Source organism: Fukomys damarensis, unplaced genomic scaffold, assembly GCF_012274545.1.
Source record: "Fukomys damarensis isolate Sample0158 unplaced genomic scaffold, DMR_v1.0_HiC HiC_scaffold_19, whole genome shotgun sequence".
In the NCBI taxonomy this organism is placed as follows: Eukaryota; Metazoa; Chordata; class Mammalia; order Rodentia; family Bathyergidae; genus Fukomys; species Fukomys damarensis.
Genome location: NW_022900931.1, coordinates 12,711,873 through 12,736,592, shown reverse-complemented (window position 1 = coordinate 12,736,592; position 24,720 = coordinate 12,711,873). Strand labels below are relative to the sequence as shown.

General features: G+C 38.7%; 1 protein-coding gene and 1 long non-coding RNA gene across 3 annotated transcripts in view; one reads left to right on the top strand and one right to left on the bottom strand.

Annotated features, from left to right (window-relative positions):
- Nucleotides 1-2,392: 2,392 nt before the first annotated feature.
- Nucleotides 2,393-24,720, bottom strand: part of LOC104872249 — a 33,304-nt gene continuing 10,976 nt past the window's right edge. Inside the window, exons 1-3 of one of the 2 annotated variants that reach the window (XR_783102.3) lie at nt 23,072-23,265; nt 3,469-3,540; nt 2,393-2,887 (exon numbers count right to left, since the gene is read on the bottom strand). This is a non-coding gene — a long non-coding RNA (uncharacterized LOC104872249). Of the gene's footprint in view, nt 2,888-3,468; nt 3,541-23,071; nt 23,266-24,720 lie in introns of those variants that run through there. The other variant, XR_004518143.1, reaches the window with a different exon arrangement.
- Nucleotides 20,177-23,559, top strand: Mgp (matrix Gla protein). The gene is made up of 4 exons (XM_010638430.2): nt 20,177-20,319; nt 21,706-21,738; nt 22,713-22,788; nt 23,195-23,559. The coding sequence occupies exons 1-4, from the start codon at nt 20,259-20,261 to the stop codon at nt 23,334-23,336; spliced, it is 312 nt and encodes a 103-aa protein (XP_010636732.1). The 5' UTR covers nt 20,177-20,258; the 3' UTR covers nt 23,337-23,559.

The following is a 24,720-nucleotide window of genomic DNA, read 5'->3' as shown; positions in this document are numbered from 1 at the left end:
GTTCTCCAACAAACAAAACATTTGGAAGAGCATGTGAAGAGGCAAAATAAGATGGTGACTGGGGATGCAGGACCTGGTATCAGAGAGCTCCGTTCTACTACTTACTGTGTGAGCTTTCACAAATTTCCTAACTTTAATGTGCCTCAGCTTCTACAATGTCAAGTGGCAATATTAACAGAACTAACCTCAAAAGTTGATTGGGAAGTTTTCAGGAGACATTACAGATTAATCATCTGGAACATCACTGGCATAGATGGATCATCAAGTATTTTACTGGAGGAACACCCCAAAATAGCCAGACATCACACTCCTCACAAACTTTATTAGTTTTTCCCTTTTTTTCCTGATGTGTGCAGAGCTGCAGGCTCATCAGTTTCCAGCCCACCCTAACCCAAATAAGTCTCTCTGGAGCCTACCCCAGGCCACTGAGCATCCCCAAAAGTGCACAGTAATACACCTGACCATTACAGCTTCCTTCGAATCTGACTAGCACTATTAATGTATGTATCTGTATATGTTTTAAAGTATATAACACATATTAGTAATTCAGTACCCAGTTGCAATACATATCTCTGGGATATATCTGAGCACCTGATTTTAGTAGTTTTTCTACTGTCTTATCGATGCTCATTCTGGAAATATGTGACCACAGGACGGTGATCCATCACAAGGCGTGGAGCTGCAGGGGACACAGAGATCTTTGAGCATGGATATGGAGGACAGAAAGTAGCAACTTGAGCCTCAGGATGGAATGTGATAGTTCAGGGGACTGAATAGAGACTATCTTTTTAGGTCAGACTATTACCCTGGTTACTCCTAAGAATGAATTTGCTAGAACCTGCTGGTTTTCTCTTTCAAGAAATGTGTGTGTTCTATTTGTATAGCAGCACAGTTTGTAGTAGCTAAAACTTGGAAACAAGCCAAATGTCCATCAACTGGAGACTGGATAAAGAAAATGGGGTTTTTCTATAAAATGGAGTACTATTCAGCCATAAAGAATGAGAAATTACAGAAATGTATAGCTAAATGGATGCACATTGAGGCCATACTCAAGTGATTATAAATAGGACACACTTGAGTAAATACCAAATAGATACTCTGGTGTGAAAAACTAAAAGCGTAAATAAGGTTCAAATGGTCTAACTGATAGTGTGAAATAGGAAGAAAATGGCTAAAGGGGAAGTGGGAAAGGGAGGGGAAAGGAAATAAGGGAAAAGAAAAAATGTTTAAAAATGGAAACAAAGTCTTTGTAAATATGGAAGGGTGAAGAGGGTGAAGGGAGGGCACGGGATGGGGAAAAAATAAGAACCAAGATACATCATGGAAAAGTACAAGATCCCCTGATAAATGCAACTGTATTGTTTGCTTTAAATAGTTAATGGGAGAAAAAAGAAATATGTGTGTGTGTGTGTGTGTGTGTGTGTGTGTGTGTGTGTGTGCACCCGTGTGAGTTTCTGAGGAAGCCCATACAAATTAGCCTCCTCTGGTCAAATTAACTTTTTGGCATATAGGTAATTACCTAAGGAATTTTCAGATAAATTATAAGCATAGGTCAGGGTAAACATTTACTTATAAAAAAGTACCTCAGGGAGGGGAAAGGAAGGGTTAATGCGTGATGTAAAAAATAAATTTTTATACATGTGTTTATGAACAAGAGAAAGGATCAAGAATAATAAAGGTAACATAGAAGAGAGATAAAAATGAGAAACCAAAGCTTTTTTTCCCTTGTAAAATACAGAGGCACAAAATGTTTGATCTCCACCTCCCTAGCCCCTCCTTCTCTGTACTGTGTAGCTGGGTTCTAGAATTGGTTACAGAAGCTCTAGTAAATGAAGTCAGTAAATTGGGTCACCAACAATTCAGATTAATCAACTCAATGACAATCTTGAGGTAGAGGAAAAACTCATGTCTGGCTTCTGATCACAACCCCAATATTTACTGGCTCAGTCTCTGAACAGATTGAGCTTTCTAAGCCCAAAATGGAAAAAAAATCCATACCTGGAAGATTTTCTATGAGAAGTACAAATAAGTAAGGTATCTGGAATGTAGTGGCTCAAGAAGCTTAAGAAGCAATAACTATTATTATTATGATTTCCATTATAAAGTATATAAAACTATGTAAGACATGATCCCTAATCTCAAGTAGGTTCATAAGCAAAGAACATGTGATGCATTTAAATTTAAAATACAACTAAACATCTCAGATAATTATTTCTTCTAAAAAATTAATAGGGACTTTTCAAAAGAAAAAAGATAAAAATTATTGAGGAAAGACAGCCACATGCTTAACACTTATAAAAGAAAGTTGCCTCCTAAAACAAACACACTAAAAGGACTTGACATTTTGAATAAGAAATACATTTTTACTCAAATTTTCCTGAAGACAAATACTTTACCAGTGGCCACTCAAAAATAGGGCTCAAGCTGGTCCACAGAAAATAGAGATGATTCAGGTGGTGAAATGGAAAGGCCAGCATTTTGAAGGAGCACAGTGATGTGAAGCAAAAGACCACATGTCTGAGATAGTCCTGTACCTTTACACATCACCCTCTACCTTCCCAGCCCCACCGGAAGAAACTCTAGATACCCTTGCTTATTCACAGCTACCTTTGATAATTTTTTCCCATTTCTGGTATCCATGTGCTGGGCTCAGAGACCTATTGCTGATCTCACTTCTTGACTTTCCACCGAATTTTCCATCTGTAGCCTTACCCTCTACCCTAAGATCCAACATTACTACTGTTCCTCTGGTTCTACCCCTTGGTTCCTTCTTTGATAATAATTTGAACTTGCTTTTCAAATTGTGTCTGTTTCTGGTCCCTCTGGATGACTCAGCCCTGATCCCATGAAGCTATTGGGGTTGGTGTTCATGCCAAGTCCTTGGTCCCTAGAGAGGGGAATGGAAAAAGACACGGAAAAGAGAAGATATTTGTAAGTTAGCTTGCCAGGAGCAGAGTATTTGGGAAGGTGAGTAGTTAAAAACATTGGCAAAATCTTTTGCAAAATTGCAGAATTCTTTCCACATGGCCTCCATCATAAAACACTTTGTATTTGTCAAATTATATTAGCCAAGAAGGCCGATGGCCACCAAAGGCTGAGTGACAGACTGCAACATTGGGTCTGAAGTTTTGCCAGGGTACTGAACGGTTTATGCAACCAAACTCAGCCTTTAAGATGAGAAGGGTTTTCTCTCCTCTTCTTAAAGGGGAGCATAGAGGTATTTATGGTCATGGATGTGTTTCTTAAAACAAATCCAATTACAACCAAGAGATTTAGCAATACTTTTAGTAGGACTTGGCCAAACAACAAATGTGTATTAATCGCCTACTCTATACAAATCATCCTGGATTCATGCGGTTTAAATTCTCTATATTTAACTCAATTTTCTTGAAATTGTGCAACATATTGTTTGGCTTTATTATTATGACTTATGAAAAGTAAAAAAAAAAAAAAACAATAATCACTTACTCCTTAGGATTCATCCTGTCCTTCCATCCCAATTACTTAGTTGGTTCCGTGGAGGAAGATGTAAGCAGGAACCTATTTATGGGAAAAGGTATTTCTGCTTATGTTGAAAATAAATATAAATGTTTTATTGCTGATGACTCCCAAATCTGTATCTCCAGTTCAGATCAGATAATAAACCCCAATCACTTATTCTATATTTCTAAGTATCCCCAAAATGTTGCATTATTCCCATTTTTATTTCTCCCTGCAAACTATGAACTACTTTAGCACTACCAATGTAATCCAGAAATGAAGGAGCCGTCCTTCACTCTCACCATCACCTCCTAAATAAACGTCATATTGCTTCAAAGCCTATAATCTGAGCTGCATCATCTGAACCTGGGCTACTACAATGCCTCATCCCACCCGATCTCCTGGCATGAACCTGACTCATCTACAGAAACCACAATCTGATTGTGTCTCTTTCCCTCCTTACAGTCTTCAATGGCTTCCAATTTCCTTTAAGATTTGCTTTTATTTTTTAAACACAGCTTTTGCACTTTCACATGGTCCTGCCTATTTCCCCACCATAACCTTGCAAGTTTAACTAGTGCAAGCCTCGTGCCACCTATTAACCTGTATAGCTACCATCCCGTTAGTCTGTAAGCCTCTCTTCTCTTCCTACCTTTCCTGCCCTCGGTGTCCACGTAACTCCCACCTCTACCTGAAATTGCTTGTCAAACCTTCTTAAAGAGATTGTTTTCCCTCTCCCATTCAGTCAATGGTTGTTATAAAGGCAGGCTGAAATTAACAGTGCAACTTCTAGAACAAACCCTGAAGTATCTGACAAACTTAGGAATTCGAATGCAGGGTACAGTAACATTTCCCATGGAGCCTGTCTTCATTCCTCTCTCAATGGCACAGTGTGGGAGGGCTGTTTCTCCTACTTCCTGCCCAGTACATAACCTTATTATACTAAAAATAAAGATTCCCCATCTGAGCAATGGAAAAAAATTATTTTCCAACCCTTAAACTAAATCTGGACCCTCTGTCATGTTTTCTTAACCATATGTTTCCTTAATCAGTTTTATCAAAGTATTAAAATCATGTATTTTTGTGATCATTTCATTTCCACAAAACTCTCTGCGCTGTCCCCAGGGTAGCTATCTTGCTGCTTAGCCTAACAGCTCATTGACGGACATCTCTAGAGGTGCAGGTGAGGGCGAACCAACCCAAGAGTATTCAAATGTGAAGAAGTAAATTGAAGAACACAGGGAACCAGATGCCGACTTGCAAAGTCGTCCCTCTGGCCTTTCTGTTCCCCCTTAGCATTTACTGGCATCTCACACGGAATGATTTGCTTATTTGTGTTCCGTTATTGTTTGCCTCCTCTCCTAGCATTAATCTCTATGAGTAGAGCTTTGGCCTGCTTTGTGCAATAGCCTCGCTGCCTAGACCACTCCCCGTACACAGCGAGAAGCTTTAAAAAATGAATGAAAGTGAATGTTCTCTTAAAATGAAAAGGAAGATTCTAAAGAATCAATTTGAGAGAAATAGCTCTTATCCGAAAAATGAGTTTGTACTCCAGGAAAGGAAAGTGGTATCTGTAATTATAAATCAATATAAATTTGTGAGGGTGGTCAGTGCTTAAGAATAATATATATAATTGAAATTGGAGATGAGAAAAGCCACTTTATAGCAGCAGTGGATATCTAGCAAGTGGCTGTAAGTTGTGTGGCTGTATTACTAGGGTTCAGTGCTTCCTTGTAAATCTCCTCTATTATCATCATTATTGGCCAGAGAGAAAGGCACCAATTAATACACTTCCTTACTTTCTTGCACTTACCACATATAACCACTTCCAGTGAAGAGTAGCCTGTAGTAAGGGTTCCACATTCTTTTACATTCTAAGCAGCCGAAATTTTGAAACTGCACTATGACAGACTTGTGAACAAAGAGAAAGGAGCTGAGGCCACTATTCTAGGGTAGTTTGAGCTACTTACAGGTCTTTTCAGTAATGCCCACAGGTAGGCCAGGGTTATTTGTGCTAATTTTTCATACCTGTGTATGAAAACACACAAACACTTTCTGACTCTGGAGTCTGAAGAAGGAAGTGCTTACCACAGACCCTGGCACTAACTGAGGTTTTGTAAATAACCCCTGAGGAGGTTCTATGCCTCAAGAATCTGAAGCCTCTACATTTTTGCACCTGAGAACAGAATGAGCTGTTACACACAGTGAAACAGGAGGTCTGAGTCAGACACATCTTGGTATTGAAAGCAGCCAGCACTCACTATGGTATGTGGCACAAGATTAATATGCAGTAAACAGTGCTGAATAAAAGAAGTAGTAAATGCCCAGGAAAAACATGCATCTGCCAGAACAAAGCTTTCATGGCTGCTTCTTGGTATTTTGGTGTGGGGGAGTCTCACTTGAGAATTGAAACATTAGACCTGCTGTGCAGGCAACTTTGAGGTCTACAGGTGTAGCATCTTTGTGTTCAAGAATTTCCAAGTTGGTAAATTAATATAAAATTCTGCCCTAAAGACAGAAGAAAAGATAATCCAGACTTCATTTCTTAGGAGTCTCATAAATAACAGTCCAAACCAGATAAAGCCCTTAACCCCAAATTATAAAATACAGAGAAAACCAGCCATCTTGATCATGAATGAGGAATCATAAAAATAAGAAGAGAAAGCAAGTGAACAAGAGGAAAGATTTATAGCAAACCACTCATAATTCACCACAGAGGTATAGAAACCGACAGCGTGAAGGATAAAATGAGAATGAGAAGCTCTAACACAAAGGAGAGAGAAGGCACTAAATTAAGCACAGTAGAGGCAATATTAGAAGAGACAATGTCTTGTTATCCTGAACTGAAGGAAGACATAAATTATCAGATTAGACACCCAGTGATGAGCCATGTGAATAAAAATATAACCACATCCATCCACATTATAGTGCAACACAATGCCAAAGAGTCAAAACATCTTAAAATCACCGATGAGAAAACATTCTACAACAACATGAGAAAGAGCTAGAAAATGATGAAAAAAGACATCTTCAAAGTATGAAGGAAAACAACCTTCAACTAAAATTTATTCCTAGGTATTATTACAGAAGAAACATAAAATGAATATATTTTAGACAAATAATGTAATTGCTCACAAATCCCTGTTGATAGAAGATCTACTTCAGAAAATTGTACAAAGATAGAAAAAAATGAATGCTAAGGGACTGGTGAAGATACATGTAAACAAAACAAATAGTGACCACATGAAACATTGATAAAAGTGATGGATGATGGGAATACTGTAACCAGTTGTAAAACCTTCTGTTTGCTTGCATGGTTCAAAAGATATGTAGAAGTATTGACCAATGTTGCATTATGTTGAATTAAATATGTGTTAATAGTCAAGGAAATCTACTCAAAGTTTAAATATAATATATAAAATTTTAAAATTAATAAAAGGATAAAATGGAATAAAGACTTGTCACATAAGCCAATAAGGGGATTAAGTAAATTTTTAAAAATCTGCACAAAAGGCTTAACAAATAAAAGCATTAAATAATATCTTACAGATAAATAGCAATATTTCAGTAATGACAACACATGCAATCTTTAAACTGTGTCAATATGTATTAATGAGACAGATAAACAAAACATGAGCATGTATCAATATATAAAGAAAAGCCATAGAAGAAATGACACCAACCAAATGCTTACCTAAAGAACATTGTAATACTCAAATTAATATAAATAAATTTTAAGGTAGAAAATGCTGTTAAAAAACAAAGAGACACACTGAATGATAATTGAAACACAATCACTGGCAATCTGTGAAAATTATCAACTTTAGGTAGTGCCTAAAATACATTTTCAGAACATATAATGCAAAAATTGAATGAAGAAGAGGTTTGTGAAATTCAAAATTAGAACTGCACATTTCAATCATTAATAAGTAAGCAAGAAACCCAACAATTTAATAAGGTCAAAAAAGTTTTGAATAATACAATCACTAACAAGCTTGCTAGAATAAGTATCTATACAACCCTGCATCCAAGAATTAATAGACCAATTCTTAGGCAAATAAAAAATGTTTGTTAAAATTGATCGTGTATTAGGCCAAAAGAGAAGGTCTTAAAAATTATCAAAGATGGCCTGCCTGGCAAGCACAAGGACCCGAGTTCAATACCCGGTACCAGAAAAAAAAAAAAAAAAAAAAAAAAAAAAAAAAATCAAAGAATAAATGTCACAGAGACCATATTCTCTACCAACATGGAATAAAACTAGAAACTGACATCAAAACATTTTTAAACCTGTGTGTTTAGCAAATTTTAAGCATACTAATTTATAACTCAAAATAGAAATAATACTTGAAATATTTAAAAGTTTTAAAATTCCTATTTTATATAAATTATGCAAGAGGGTTTTTTTAAAGGAGAATATGCAATTCATATTACAAGTCTAGAGTAATTTTACTTCAAAATGGGCAAGAAGTATATAATAAAGGAGATTCAGAGGGCCACCTCATTTGCAAACTCAGATATAAAAGTCTAAATTAAATGTTAGCAAGACTTCAGCAAAAAAAATTTTGCAACAAAGATTGATAGATCATTAGTGCATTTCATAAAGGTGGTTAAACATTAGAACATCTTTGAATATTCACCATACTGAGACATCAGTGGGTAGAAAACCAGTGATAACTCATAAAAAAGACAGGATTCAATGTAATTCAACACCCTTGGTGATTTTAAAAAACAATACTTGAATGCCTAAGCATTCTTTTATTTCCTTTTCTTTTCTGTACTTCATTTTACTTTATCCTAAGAATTACTTAGTAATATTTAATTTCAAAATGCTTGGGATTTTTAAATTATTCTTATGACATTAACATCTAATTTTATTGCCTTTTCATCAGAAAAATGCAGGCTATGTGATATGATGCATTGTAATTATTATTCCTTATTATATTATTATTCCTTTGTGTCATGATATAGAATATTCTTGAAAATGTGTAGAAAAGTAAATATTCTTCATTTGGTGTGCAGTTTCTGAGTGTCAAAGGAAAGCATATTCAAATATCTGATTTGAAAATTTCTTTATCCTCAGCTGTAGTTTGTTGCTTGATACATTTGTAGTTTACAAGGCTACGGACACACATGTTAAAATGTTAGGTACATTCATATTTATCTATTTTTCTGTTACCTTGCTGGGTTTTCCAATGTTAAACATACTCCATTTCAACAACATAATGTTTTCTGGACAAATAAATACTTTCTCAGACAATGTAATGCAACTTTCACAGGCAAAGATGTGAACTCTAACACATTATCTGGTGCACAATATATGATTTGTGAGTAAGTGGGCAAGTGAATAAAATATCATTACTATGCACAGAAAGTGCCCTTTCTCGGGTATGTAAATTCAATTTAGCAAATAATTGTTAGGTGCTCACTATTTGCTAAGCAATGTTACATGGGAACACAGACATGAGTTGAATATAATCCTCACTATTTAGATATCTACAATCTAATTTAAATGCTATGTAATATACTACAAATGATGTACACACATTAAACATACGCATAGGGAACTATTCGAAGTCAGACAGAGTCCCCCCATGAAAGACCCTGGTGTCCCTTTGGACAGAGTCAGGGACAGCTCTGAGTCTGTTTCCCTATAAGGACTTCATAAAAAAAAAAATAGGTTGTATTATTTGTATCTAGATAAGCCTTGATTTTAGAAATCTTGTACTATATGAACCCTAAGAGACTAAAATTACAGATTTCTTCAGTTGCTGTCCTACTTTTTATTCCTGGATCTCATTAAAGATGCTCATATCTAATATAAGAATTATAAAAATTGCCAACTTTTACACTTGTTTTATTTTTTAGATATTGGTGCATACTCAGTGGGAATTTTTTCATTAAAGTATCGCCTGAGACTTACGTAAAGACTAGGTCTTATGCCAAGGCTGATATCAATTTATTTAGAGAACCAGGGAAGTGTTTTAATATGTTGTGACTTCTGGATATTTATTTCAGGTCTCTCGAAGAGCCTCGGGATTCTTTCACTGCCCTGTGCTTGAGCAATTCGTCTCGTCTTACCCCATATGGAAACCATCTCTGCGAAGCAGCCTTGCCGGCCCTGCTCAAGGCAGCCCTACTGCAGCTTTCTCTGTGCGACACAAAACCCGAGATGAGCCGTGAGCCAGGTTTTCGCTTATCTTTGGGTCTGCACAGGAAAACTCCCAGTCAGATGAACTGTGCCTGACCCTCCCAGAGGTGAGGCCAAGCACAAAGAGCAGTGCAAACATCAAAAGTGGGCTCCGAAAAAATCCAAGTCAAGCTCCCGGGCTAAACGAGGTCAAAAGCGTCCTCCAGTTGTTCCAGGAACATTTTCAGTCTTGCATGGTTGTCCTTGTGATTTATTTCTGGCAACAATATTGTGAAGCAGTGGAATGCTGCTTTGCTCGAGACCTCCAGGGCCTGTGTCTGGGGTCCGATTTGTTCTCGAGACCCCTTTGCCTGCACGCACGTAGCCCCAGAAACCCTCCAGCTCCGGCAGCTGACTTGTGAGAAAGTTCATAGGGCATCATCATAGAGGATGAGAAGGAAACCTTGAGACCCATTCCAACAAACACAGCCCAGCTGCTTGGAAAAGGGAAAATGAGACAAAGCTTTCTGCCTCTCAGACGTTGAACAAACGTTCCATGAATGTGCAAAATTTGCCCACATACAGAAAGGAGAAACTTTGGGAGAGCCATGTTCTTTTTTTTTAATGAATTAACGTTTTGGGTGCTACTTATAGATATTACTTTCATTATTTTTTTCTTTTCAACCTAAAAGTTAGGCTTTGTTTCAAACTATTTGGCATAACTGAGAGACTGGTTTTGATGGACTAGAAAACATTGGAAATGAAACACTTCTTAATAAACAAATTATTTGTGTTAAAGGGGAAGTAGTGAATTAAATGAATTCTGCCCTTTTTCCATCTTTCATATATTTTTTTTCTCTTTCCACTGATCTTCTTATATTCATAACCCACCAAAGTTAGGAGTTGATTTCTCCTTGCAATCACATATGACATACAGAAGTCCACTCCAGTAAACAAAGTGCAAAAGTCCATATATAAAACTAGGCATACTGGCACAAGGCTGTAACTGCAGCACTTGGGAAGCTGAGGCAGGAGGATTGCTTCGAGTTCCAGGCCTACCTGTGCTACGTAGTGAGTTCAAGGTCAGCCTGAATTACATAGCAAAATTTGTCTCAAAACAAAAAAAAAAACAAAACCCTGTACATAAAGAAAAACAAAAAGAAGGAAATTTTATATTCTAAACATAGTAATAGAACCTTTTTATTTTACTCTCTTGGAATTCTTGCTATTCAAAAGGTTTCACTGAGGTTTTTCTTAAAGCAAGACTGTACATGCTAATTTAATCTGGAAACTTTTCAGGAATTTTGTTATTTCATATGAAAAAGATAATTAAATTAAGTTTTCTACATAAGCCAAAGGTAGAAAAAATGAGTGAAATAGCATTTCCCCTTATTTCCCTTATTATATTTACTCTATTTAGTATTTCTAATTACAGTCAGTCATTTCCTACCTTTACAAAAAAAAACTGAATGTATAGTTGAATGAAAAAGGAGGAATGTTTTTCATTAAAGTTGTACAACTGCTATAAAAAATTGTTAAATCCAACTTCATCTAGCTTTTGTGGGGTTTAAGCACTGTACTAGGTTTTCAGGTACGCAGGTAAGTAAGCAGGCAGTTTTAGTGCTCTGCCACGAGATAACGTAAGACCTGTGAAAAAGTGTCCGAGGGTCACTGGGAAAATTCACAAGAGCATGTAAGCCATTATGCAAATTCAGTAAAAGAATTCTTCCTTCTTTAAGCAAGAACAAATTTTACAGATGACAGTTTCCTAATAATGAGTCAGAGTCTAGAGCATAAATATGTATGGGGGGAAGAAAGCAAAGGAGATGAGGGGTCATACCACTGATACCTGGGAAGAGGTCATGGGTGAAACAGAAGCGCCTGTAATTCAAAAAGAGAAAGCAATGGCTGGTAAAGAAAGAGAAAAGTGTCAAGGGAGTTTTCAAGGGAAGTGAAACTATACTCGGTTGAGAGGCATCATTAAGACATCATGTAGCAGGTAATATTTGAGCTGAGCTTTAAAAGATGTCCATGGTTGTGATAGCCAGAAATAGGAAAGCAGAAAAAAGAAGATATCATAAAATGAGCAAATCTGTGGCAACACTGAGGAACCTTTTGGGCTATAAGTCACCCCAGTTGCCTGCAGGATTAGGTTTATGGAAAGAAATTGTGAGAGAGAGAAAAAATGGGAAAGACAGCTGGGAATAGAGGGAAGGGAAACTACCGTTCAATGAGCACCTCCTATGTTGGGTATTTCACAAGGTTTATCTCATTAAACCTTTACAACAATACATCAAACAGTTGTCACTCACTTGTTACAATGAGGAAATGACCTATCCGGGCTTATAAAACTAGTTAGAAATAACATTAGTGGCTAATCTCATGGAATATTTACTGAACACCAGCACTGTGCTGGCTAGTTCCTCACACGCTCTTATGACATGCTCTTACCTGCTCTTACAAATCTTACATATCTGACAATGTCTTACATACAAAAGGAGCATGAGAGAGGGACCCTGGCTCTTTTCCACTCTCTCCGTAGGGCCATCAGAGAATTGGGGGTGCATGGAAGAGAGTGATGTGGGCTTAATTCAGTAAGTATCAGAGGCTGTTCTGTTTTTTGTTTTTGTTTTTGTTTTGTTTTGTTTTGTTTTGGTACCGGGGATTGGACTTGGGACCTTGCTCTTGCAAGGCAGGCGGTGTGTTCTGTCTTTTAAAGATTGAGTAAGGTCTGGAAGTTAACCTCAAAAGAGCTCGCAGTCTGGTGGAGAAGCAAGATAAACAAATGTTCACTTTGGATTCTCATCCTCACTGACCCCTTATCCCAGCCCATATCCATTTCACCTGCACTGTCACTAGCACTGTCTCAAAACGGAACACGACAAATAAAATCACATCTTGTTCCCTTCAGTTTATCTTCCCCTCCTTCCCTTCCTGTGGTCCCATTCTTCCTCCCACTCATGCAGTTCCTACCAAAAGTCTGAGAACGTATCTCAGTGAAAACTTTCCTTTTCTTCTTTCAACACAATAGAGGTTCCTTTCAAAATTCCACAATGGCCAGAAAGAAATGATGTAGGCTTGTGAGAAAAACAAAAAACACAGAGAATGATAAATTAGAAGAACTAGAGTTCTGGGCAAGGACACAAAGATTCAAATACTGATTATAAAACAGTTTAAGTAAACACCGGAGGGCAGGGCTGAAATAAATCTCCCCGGGTCAGCCCAACCTCATTTCACTGCATTTCACCCCATCATAATTCAATCAGGAAGAGATTGGTTATGGAAGCAACTTCTTGTTTCATGGCCTGTTCACTTCTCAGATTCATCAGCCAAGGCATGCCCTGCATTCTACTTTCCCTGACACTAACGGGGAAATGTTTCCTTTGTGTCTTCTCTAAACTTCCTTTTTTTAAATTTCAGTTCATCTCTTAGCTTGCAATAACTAGAGGATGAAACCACGGAGAGGACTGCAGAGTTTCAGATCTCCTCCATACGGAGGTTTTTCTCTCACTGACCAAACCCTGGCTAGAAAGATTGCTTTTCTTGCTCCCAGGACTTCAAAGCATATGGACAGCCAATTTGAATGAATGAAGTTATTTGTCTACAACTGGGAAGTCTCGGCAGACAGGGCTTGCTGGTAAGGCCAGATCTGAATGGAGCTTTTGCAAGGCATCTCGTAAGTGGTTTGCAGGCCTAGGTGTGGACATCCAGACCAGAGTGTTCCTTCAAATGCTGGCTTATATAATAATTTCTCTATCTTGTTTATCCACTCCAAGGATGAATCATTTAGAAACACAAAACTGCAAAGGTCTATTCCAAGTTTTTTGTTTAAAAACATGAACAACTCACTCTACACTAACACACCCACTGAGTGATGGTAGTGTTAGATTCCACTTTTGTCTTTTGTTCTCCTTGGATGAGTGGCCACTGATTCAATCTCTCCTGCTTTTTGCTCTTTGCTTTTTCATTTCTCCTCAGCTTTGGTTATCACTAGCCACAGTGGTCCCAAATACTGGTGGGAGAAAAGGGGAGAAGGAACATTAAGCCAATGGGAGAGTGTTCTATGGTGTGACGTGCTCGTTATTAAGCTGGGAGCTCAACAGGTACTGTCTTATTTCATTAATCCAGCAGTCTCCTAAATTTATTTTTGGGATCCCTAATTATGTCTGGCATGCAGATCAGCGGGAGAGGGTCTGCCTGAGTGTGCGCTAGGGCCTGAGTTTGATAACCCGAGCTGGGGTGGGAAGAGTTATCTCTCCCAATTGTACCACTGAGAAACATGAGGGTCAGGAATTTACCTTGTTCGATATCACACAAGTAGTAGGTGGTGGAGCACATTCAAACTTAGACTTTCTTCTTCCAAAAACCACTTCCTATTCACCTTTACAGAGCCTGTCTTCAAAGTCCAACCCAGCTTAAGCCCCGACTTTGTCTCAGAAGGTACCAAAAGTATTCAGAGAATACCAAGATGGAGTGAAGCTGGGGGATGCTCTCCTAATTTACTTTTCATTTGGGTTTGTAAGAGCAGTCAAAGAACAGGTGAAATGAGTTTAGGCTGGAGGACAAAAAAAATTTGGAAGATGTGATTTGTGCAACCACAAGATTTTCTTCCAGTTAGTCTATTAGCTAAAGGTAAAAATCACTTTAAGGGAAATTTACATTTTTATTTAAAGAATTACACTTGGATGAGATGAGATGAGACACACGTTCCACTGAGATATATACCTACGACTGAAGGATGCCAAAAAGGACGAAGTTTCATCTCTCATCTCTCCCACCCCACCCCCCGGTACTGGGGATTGAACTCAGGACCTTGTGCTCACCAGGCAGGTGCGGTGCCACTGAGCTAAATCCCTATCACCATTTTTCATCTTCAAAGTCACCAACTATGTGAATATCTTTTAATAGTTAATGTTTTCTCATTGTATTTTCTTAGATTTCCTTCAACCACTCACTTGTTTAAAGTGTTATTTCTACCTTCCCTGAAAGAGCTTCTTACAACTTACATCCATGATCTCGAGTTCTCAGTTGCTACGATCTGTGAGCAGAGCTCTCATTCCCTCCCTCCCTCCCTCTCTCTCTCTCTCTCTCTCCTTCCTGTCTTCACAAGTGACAAACACACTCCCATTCTGCCTCCAACTCGCTCACAGAGACATCAAACATCCTCCCCCTGTCCCTCTCCTTACCTATCCCACTTTAACAGTTCTGCTCCTACCAGTCACCAATATCTCTCCCAATTCCTACAGGTTACTTGGCTCCATTCCTTGGTGTTGGAAATTGTCTGAGTATAGGAAGGCAATTCTTTATCTCAGTGACTTTGAGCAATGAGACTACAAGTAAGTGGCAAAATGCGGAGTGACAGTCAAACAGATGTAAGAGGTTTCTTTCTATCCACCCGGGACCAGGTGCCGCAGGAGAAATTCCCCAGCCTTCATCTGTAGCACATCTCATCCTGAAAAAAAAAAGGCAGCTACCATCTGATGAGTTAACAGCCTTTCCTAACATCATCGATAGCCAAGACTGGAGACATAGAACCTGCTCTCTACCTTGCCTTGAGTTGAAGGGGCTTTTTGTAAATTAAGCCTAGATTTCCCTTTTTACGGGTGGTCTCAGTAACTGCAGAAATTGACTTTATAGGCAGTAGGAGATGACATTCTTAAGACACCAATCCAGAATGAGTGTTACATGACAGGCAGCAACCATGAGCTCATAGGCTAGGATGAAACTTGGTGATTCCTGAAGTTAGCTGAAAGGTTTTTGGAAAGTAACATATTTGAGCTGGAGCATATTTTTGGAGACAGCATAATGTGCTCAATACTGAATAGGGAAATGGGGGGCTAGAAGTGCCAGATTCAACCTTTTCTCTGTTTTTATAAGTCCTTTCACTTTCTGGATTTAACTGGCAATATGTAAGCAAACCTTTGATTCCTATTGACCTGCTTTAAAGGATAATGAAGAAATTATCGTTTAAAATATGTGTGTCTTTGTACAGGGGGAACTTTAGTCCTGAACCTGGGGCGTCAAGGAACCCTATGGACACAATCACAGAATTACCTCTGCAGACGTCAGAGCCTTAGGGTACCAGTGATCACAACCATGCTCTTTGACACCAAGTGTCCCTGTGCTTGAATCCTACCTTTGCCATTTATTTGCTGTGTGACTGGGGATAAACTATTGAACCTCTCTGAGTCTCCATTTTCTTATATATAAGTTATGGGTAGTTACACTCTATGGGATTTTTATAAGAAGTAAACATACTGGATAAAAAGTGATTAACAAAGCAAATAGTATATAGCAAGCACTTAACACACAATGATATTACTTGGCATTTGAATCATTCTTATTTGATATTTCCTATCTGTGAGAGTTGGCTTTCCATCACTATAACAGAATACCTGGGATGATAAACTTAGAAAGAGGAAAGGTCTGTCATGGCTCACAGTTTTAGAAGTTCCAGCCCCTAATAAGTTAGTCCTGTTGCTTTGAACTTATGGTAAGGCCACACACTATAGTGGGAATTCATGGTTGAGTGAAACCATTTCACAAGCCAGGAAACAAAGAGATAGGGCACCACCCTGAAGACCAAACCTTTGACACATTGGTCTTACTGTGATACTATCCAAATATAGCACTATTTAAAAAAAAACTGAAGGTTTTTAATGAGAAGAAAATGGAAGGATGACATAATCTGTGCAGGATGAAAAGAAAAATCACAGCTGTTCCCAACCAGGAGTTCCATTCCCTTAACTTTCCTGAAAATTACTGACCATGACATCCATGTCTGAGTTTGCCAAACCTTTATTTTTACTTAGTTCAGCTAAGACAAATTAAGAAAAGGAATGAGGTATTCTGTGCCTGGGACTCTCTGTGAATTAAGAAACTGGATATACACAATCTGTTCAAGTAGCTTCCCTTAAAAGAATAAGCTGAAGAGGTCACACTATGCCATGAAGTGGGCCAGGTTTCTGTCTCTCAATCCATCTTTCTTTGATGTCCTAGAAAGTGACTTCTGGCTTTATCTACAGGGATGCTGCTTTCCAACTCTTTTCCCGTTTGTCCTTTTCCTTTACTGGAAAGGGTAAGGGTTTTGGTGCTCCCAATAGAAAAACTTATATGAACTCATAAAAACAACATTCAGCAAATAAAGCTGAATCTCAGGGTATATGGAAAAAAAGACTAGAGCCAGGAAAATTCCTTAAAGATACAAAATGCCTACCCATTTGAAAAAGAGGGATAAAAGAACAAAGATAAGCAAGCACAGAGAGAAGAGGTAGAATTGACAGAGAAATATATTAAAACTGTTCCTTTGCCATTTTTTAGGCACAGAAACGCTACATAGAAGTGGGATAGCTAGCATTTTGGTATATCATCCAGCAAATATGTTTTTCTGAGAAATATCTCCCCACAGCAATTCCTAGCAGCGCTGCCAAGCTTTCCTTTTATGCATTCTGCCTCTTAATTCAGAATTGCCTGAGCTCGTCCTCAGAGCCTTTCTCAGTGCTCTGGAAGCAGAAATGCTCCCTGACTAGCCACAGGAAAGTCAGCCCAATGAGAAAGCTGGTTAGCTGCTAAAAGGAGCCACTAATTAAATCTGGATTCTAAGGGCACACAGAATGCACAGGAACAGTATTTTTCTCCATTGTATTTCCAACTGCAATTGTCATGTAGTAGGTGCTTGATATGATGGATAGACGGATGGGTGGATGGGTGGATGGGTGGATGGGTAGATGGATGGATTGATGGAGGGTGGATGACTGCAACAGATGGATAAGGCTACTTTTGGCCTTGGCAAATGTGGTCATTTTCTCATTTCCTCCTTAAAGCAAGTGTATCGTGATCTTAAACATCTCTATGACTTCACTTGAGCACATTCCTGTAAAATTTGAAAAACTGGCAATCATATCAATGTCTTACAACTTCACTATCATTTCTGGTAGTGTCCTCAATGATTCTCCCCACTAAATAACGTTAGCTTTGTAAACATCTTTCGTAATTATCCTAATTAATTCCTAATACAGGTTAGAGCATTATGTAGTCTAATCTTCCGTCATACCCTAATCAAGAAAATGAAAATTGGCAGCCAAAATTAATTTCAGGCCTGGGGATTTAGCTCAGTGGTTCTGCGACCTGCTTCACAAGCACAAGGTCCCGAGGTCAATCCCTGATACCAAAAAAATTCATTTTAAAGACTCTAATATTTCCTGGTAATTCTCAATGTTTTATAATCTCAGTCCTATGCATAGTCAAAGTAACACTTATTTGTCTTTTCTTACGTCTCACTTTTAATACTTCTAACATCCTAAAGCTACCTCAAACTTTTTCTCTCTATAACTCAAACTGTACCTAAAACTTCACCCAGCAAACCAAATCTGCTAGTCTGTTTCCATTTCTCCTCTTCACTTTTCCTTCTGGCTCCATTCTGTTCTCCACTCTTTATTCAGATGAGTTGATCTTGGCCCCTGTCCAATGTAGAGCCCATCATTGCATCATGAAGTGGCCCGAATGCTTTTTATAAAACATACAACTGACTTAGTGGTGGAAATATAGCTCAGTGGTAGAGCACTTACCTGGCATACGTGAGGCCCTGGGTATGATTCCCAGCATTGCACAGAAATAATAACAACATAGCAAGTTCAACCCAGCCTACTAAGACCCTGTATTAAAGGTTTTTGGGGGGGCTGAGAATTTAGGCACTGCACCTGCCTTGCAAGTGCAAGGTCTTGAGTTTGACGCCTGGTACAAAACAAAAAGGTTGTCTTTTGTTGCTTTTTTTTTTTAAAGATCTGGGGATGTAGCTCAGTACAAAGGCCCTGAGCTTAATACTTAATATACAATAGCGGGGGGATAAGCTTAGGGAATCTAGTCAAAGCAATAAAGTAATAAAATGACTTCTGATTAAAAGGTGAAAAGTTTAATTTGGAAAAAGTGTGTTTTAATTACATTTTAATTTTTTTAGGATGCACATGTTTACACCTGGAAAAGGAGAGAGATTACTTTTAATTATGGCAAAAGATTAGATGTGAGTAGCCCACTCATTTTACAGTGAAACATTAAAACTGACCGTGTATTATGCCCTTTAAATATTTATTGATAATGTAATGATTTGGGTGATTTATCTTGGAAAAGAGACACAAAAGTGACTCTAAGATTTTATGATTTAAGAGAGAAACTACCACCAATCTTCTACGTGGAAATCATGGTGGGTGAATTTGCCAGGAAAGAAACATACATGGTCCTCTTCCAAGGTCTTCCTTAAGATTTTTATCACAAAGGAATCTTCCAAATCTCAATTAAGTTATTTCATTCTAGTAAAGAATCCTTCAACATTTGTAAAACCTCTTCACAGGGCAGGAAGAAGAAAGGAAACTCTATCTCAGTCAAACAGGAAGGAGCCATCAGGCTCCACCTAGACATTCGCTATCATTCCTTCAACTAAATCAGAACTGGAAAGTACAGGCCACCCACAGCCCAGGCCCTGGACTGATCTACCCAGAAATCAGAGGTCCTAAGGTGGTAGCTGCTCTGCAATCCACTGCTTACTCTGGGATTCAAATCTGTTTGTCTGCAAAGACTCATGTTCCCAACCAACACAGCTGTACGGGGTGGAATATGTTTTCAGACTGCCCAAGCAGAGCAGAGGATCTTTACAGGTAAACAGAGGCATCACACTGAAGTCTTCATGCTCTGGGGCCTCGGGGAATAGTGAAAATGCATGTTCCCGGAAACCTGTGTGTGAAGATACATTATAGCTGAAGAACCAAGTGCATGGTCAGGAGCTGTTCCTCACTCCTGGGGGAAGGATGTTGTCCAAGTGTCCCACACAGAACCTAGCACAGCACCTGGCATCTCATCTGACACTCATTAAAAGCCTATTGGATTTGTGAATTAGCAAGACAAGCCTTCAGAGAATGAGTACCCACTTCCTGCTGCCTTTCTCCATCCGTGAAATCAGCCCGAGAAAGCATTAGGACACAGGTCTGGACTAATGTCACAAAACCAGACGGTGAGTTCCAAGGAAGCCAGCTAAGGGAATGGGACCCTGCTGAACCCTGGAGAAAATTTTTGCAAAAGATATATATCACTAGACAAATGCTTGATTAGTTGATGGCTGATGATTCAACCCCTCTGCAGAGATGTCTAAATCGTCACCAGCACAGGAAGTGGGATCTTTTCTCCCCACAAGAACTCTCCTCCATCGGGGGAGCAAACAATTTTACGGCTCTGCCTGTGATCAAACCCAAAAGGCTTTTGGTCAGAGCCAGGAAGTTAGAACAGAGAAGGGACCAGAAAGGCAAACTTGTACTGTGGTAACTCCCCTTTCTGTGGACTTTTGCCACAGCTCTGGCCCAAACACAGGGTGGCCACAACTTCTGTACCCGGTAACATCCTGATGTAGCAGGCAGATCCAGGAGTGCGGGAAAACTGCCCACTCTGAGTAGATAATATCTGGAAGGAATGAATATTTGGGAAAAGTCCCAGTGCTAGTTTGGTGCCAACCCGTCCCCACCTTTTACAGCCCCCTCCCACTGGTTCCTCCCCTTTCAGCTGCTCTGGTTCTTATAAAAACCCAGCCTTTCCCTAGCAGCCTGTAGGAGCCTCTCCCTACTCCTGCCCCTGAGACACAAGACACAGCCTCGGACCCCCAGACACCATGAGGAGCCTGCTGCTTCTCAGCATCCTGGCTGCCCTAGCTGTGCTGACTCTGTGTTACGGTGAGAAAACTTTCACTCTGCAGTTCCTCTGGTTTTCCTTTTCTGCCTCAAAGTTCCATTCACTTCTGCTTTTCCTCTCTCTGTTAGACTCTCAGAGTCTATGAACTTAACTGTCTGTACCTGGTCTCTGTGGACACTGCCCACTTCTGCGCAGCCTATTTTATATTCTAAATATCTAGGTGTTTGTAAGCAACTTAATGGGCCAGGCCTTTCAGTGGTAAATCCCTGTGCTCCTAGAAACAGCTGTTTTAGAAAGAAGATTCTTTATCTCCAGCCCTGCACTCTTAGTTTATTTAGGATATTTATTTAAACTTGGTATCAGTGGGTTAAAGATATTTGCTGAAGCACTTATTTTTAAGAAAATACTTTTAAATTTTCATAAAAAGTATTAAATATAATTCTTCCTAGGGACAGGATGAGATCATAAAGTACTTCAGTGGATTAATTTTAAAATGAAGTTTTATTTTAAAGAATTTCAGAAGTTTTATTTTAACGCATCCTAGAATTCAATCTCATAACTTCTATATTGTCAAAAATATTATTTGTGACATTTGTGTGTTGTTGAATCTGTATTTCTTCAAATGTTATAAAATGAAATTTGAAGTCAAATTATCTCCATGATTCTGCCTTTATACCTTCATTGTCCAGATATGTTGGCCATTTTTCAGCCTGAACTGCATTAACCACCCTAAGTATTATGTTTGTCACTCTTGAAATTATTCACCAATTTTCTGTACAAGGGGATTTGCCTTTGTCATCTCCTTTTCCAAGCAAACTCAATTGCTTACATACATACACCTCTTAGTCTCAACTGTACCCTCTGTGCTCAGGAGAGCAAAGGGGAAGAAACCCTCCTTTGACATCCTCGGTGCACTGGCCTTGTGCCCAAGGAGTCATCAGCTGGAGCCAGTAGTTTCTGTGGTGAATTCTTAAGAGGCTTTGGGAACCCTCTTGGGAACCCACCTCTGTCAAGCCTGGCTGAGCACTAGAACCCTCTACCTGGAAAAGCCTACCTGTTTCTGTGCCCACCATAACTTCCTTGACCTTACTCTCAAATGGGCCCCAAATAATAGACAGCAAAAGGCTCCCTGGAGACTTCTGAGCAGCATTTAAAATGTTGGCTTTTACTTGTCTGAAGACCTCAGAGACACTGGGAAACTTTAGTCAAGACGACACTACTTCCTTCTATATTAGATAAACAAGCACCAAAAAATCTAAACGAAAAAACTCCTACGTCCTAAATGCCTGAAATATGTAATAACCAGATTGCTAAACACATTCTTCACATTTCTGACTCTTTCTTCTCTTTCCACCCTTCTTATTTAGATGATAGCCTCATGTAATGATTAAAAAAACATATAATCAATCTCTGTTTTCTAATTCCAGAATCTCACGAAAGCATGGAATCCTATGAAATTAGTAAGTGAATATTTGATTCCCTTATTTCAACCTCTTGCACTGAAGAAGCTCTCCCTATTTTAGTAAATGTGCTGCCGAAGCGAGCACTCTCCTTATTTTAAAATAAACTAAGTGGCAAAACATGTAACAGAAAGGGCCTGTGTTTGGAAAACTAAAGTCAATGTAAAAATCCAGTCACTGTAATAATCGCCACATGAGCAATGCTTCAAGCTCTCAACAGTATAATATGACATTTAAAACACATTCGACATACTTAGGAGCCATAAAGTCTCATTTGGAAATCTGAAGCTGGCACCGCACACATGGAAAAGGAGAAGTAATCACACATGGCAGAAACCAGAAGGAGAGGCCAGAAGTCAGCAGGGAGACCATGGTCAGCAGCAGGCAGCAACCAGTGCAAGGCTGTGGGGTCTCGGAAATTACAAAGACCAAGTATAGCAAGAAGGAGCAGATCAGAAACTGGGATTTACCTCAGTGGTTCTGCTGCCTGCCTCACAAGCACAAGGACCCGAGTTTGACCCGGTACAAGCAAACAAACAAAAAACAACAACAAAAAAGAAACAGCATATCACACTTGTTTTTAATCTGTAGATGATCTCTGTAGTGTTGAAACTGCTCAGGTACTCTAAGTTATGCTTTATAGTTCTCAAGACAGAGAAACTAAAACACAACAAGCAGGAGTGACTAAAACAGAAAAGCTAAGCAATTGCCCGAAGATGAAAACAAACAAAAATTGCTGTGGCCTATGCCATGTCTCTGAGACATGGCGATGGATTACCCATTCATTTTTCACAGGCAAATTATATAAAATCTGCCTCAGCTTGCTCTTTGATTTTTGCCTGTCTCTGGTTCCATAAAATACAGCAAATTAATGAGCTATGAAATACATTTGCGCAAGCGAATATTCACTGACATGTTTTTTTAGCTGCTGTTTGTTTCCCTGAAATTGCATTTATTTGTTTTTTTGTTTTAAGGTCCCTTCATTAATAGAAGAAATGCCAACACCTTCATGTCCCCGCAGCAGAGATGGCGCGCTAAAGCCCTGGAGAGGTGGGTGACAGAACCTCCCACTAAGGGGTGGGGTCCCCTAGCGTAGGGTCACAGATCCGAAGGGACAGAGGGACGGGTTTCATCATGGGCTGTTTCTAATTGTGTCTTATAATCAAAGGATTTCAAAACTTAGTACAGAAAGCAACCGAATGTTTAGAAAACTTGTGAAAGGCTCCAAAAGCAGAGGGAAGGAGCCCGGGAAGGAGACAGAAAGAAAATGTCTGCTTTCATTAAAAACAGACAAAAAAGTGTTTGCCTTCCCCAGCCTGGTTTTCGGATATACCTTGATATTGGCAGGAAGGACTCTCTCCAGTATCTCCTTGGGCCTTCACTTTCTTCTCTTCTTTGCTCTTTTCCGTTCTTTTTATGCTTCTCAATGTTGGCCTGTCTTTCTTCCCCTTTCTAGGGTCCGAGAACGCAGCAAGCCCGCCTACGAGATCAGTCGGGAAGCCTGCGATGACTACAAGCTTTGCGAACGTTATGCCATGCTTTATGGTTACAACGCTGCCTACAACCGCTATTTCAGGCAGCGCCGTGGGGCCAAATGAGAAAGGGGAAGAAATCGTTTCTCGTTCTGGAATCTGAAGCCTGGTTTTGTATCCCCTTGCAGCAGCATTACTGAAATATGTAGACGCCATACAATGCTTGTTTCTTACATAATCTCTTGTCCGGGCGCACCCCTCCTTCCTGCTCCCAGATTGTTAAATAATACAAGTGCAATATGTCAAGTTGTGTGATTTTACATAATAAACTCTTAGTTTAATACTTTCATTTTGTGGATGTGATTTCTTCAGGGAAAATTATGAGATACTTAAATTATGGCCCATCTAACCAAGATTAGGACATTCCGTTAATCTGTGCCGAGTGTTGATTAGAAACATAACTATATAGAAAGAAAGAAATTTAAGTCACTCATCTAGCCAGGGATGGCGAACCTTTTGGAGATTTCAATGATACAAGCAGCCTGCTGTGGCAGGCGTGCCACAGGTTCGCCACTACTGAGCTCCCTTTATGTTGAATGATGATTCCTGTTATGGATTTTCCAGGATTTTCTAATTATAAGAGCAGCAATTACAGGGATCACTTACTTCACTTGTTTCTAGTCTCTTACAAAGCAAAGTAAAACGTGACTACAGTTGTCAAGGTAACCTAGTAGAAACTAAAAAAGAGTGAAAGGAAAATTTTTAAAAAACAAAAAAAACAAATGGTAAGATAATAGATTTAAATCTAACCATAACAATCACATTATGTGTAGAGTCCAAACAAAACATTTGTTTACTTCTGTATATGTTGTATATTTTACCATACAGACTTATTACTCCTGTTTCAAATAGTCAATTGTTTTTTAAACCATTTAAATAATAGGGGAAATATTACATATATGGATTCATGTAATTTCCATGTCTAGCACACTTCTTTTTTGTATGTGTACATTCAGATTTCCATGCAGTGTTATTTCCCTCTGGTTGAAGAACTTGCTTTAACATTTTTATAGTATATATCTGCTGGATTCTTTATTTTCTCCCCTTTCTGTTGGTATGTGCTTGCAATATATAGTATTTACATTCATTGGAGAAATATTCATATATATATTATATCTTTATCATTTTCAAGCCCCTTAACCCCTACCATTCACCCTCTCCTTTGCCTCTCATAACCTTCCCCATCTCCAAAATGTCTGTCTTTATTTTACTATTTGTATTTTGGATTTCTTGAGAAAGAGGAAACCACACAATATTTAAATTTATATATCTGTTTTATTTCATTTAACCTTATATCTCAAGACCCATTCATTTTTTCTGGGAATGATATGAATTTATTCTTTATGGCTGAAAGACTGCTTTGTAGTTTACCTTTATTTTTTAAAAATATGTTCACTGTATAGATCAAATTCTACATAGCCAGTTTTGCTTTTGATTCCTTTTGCATATT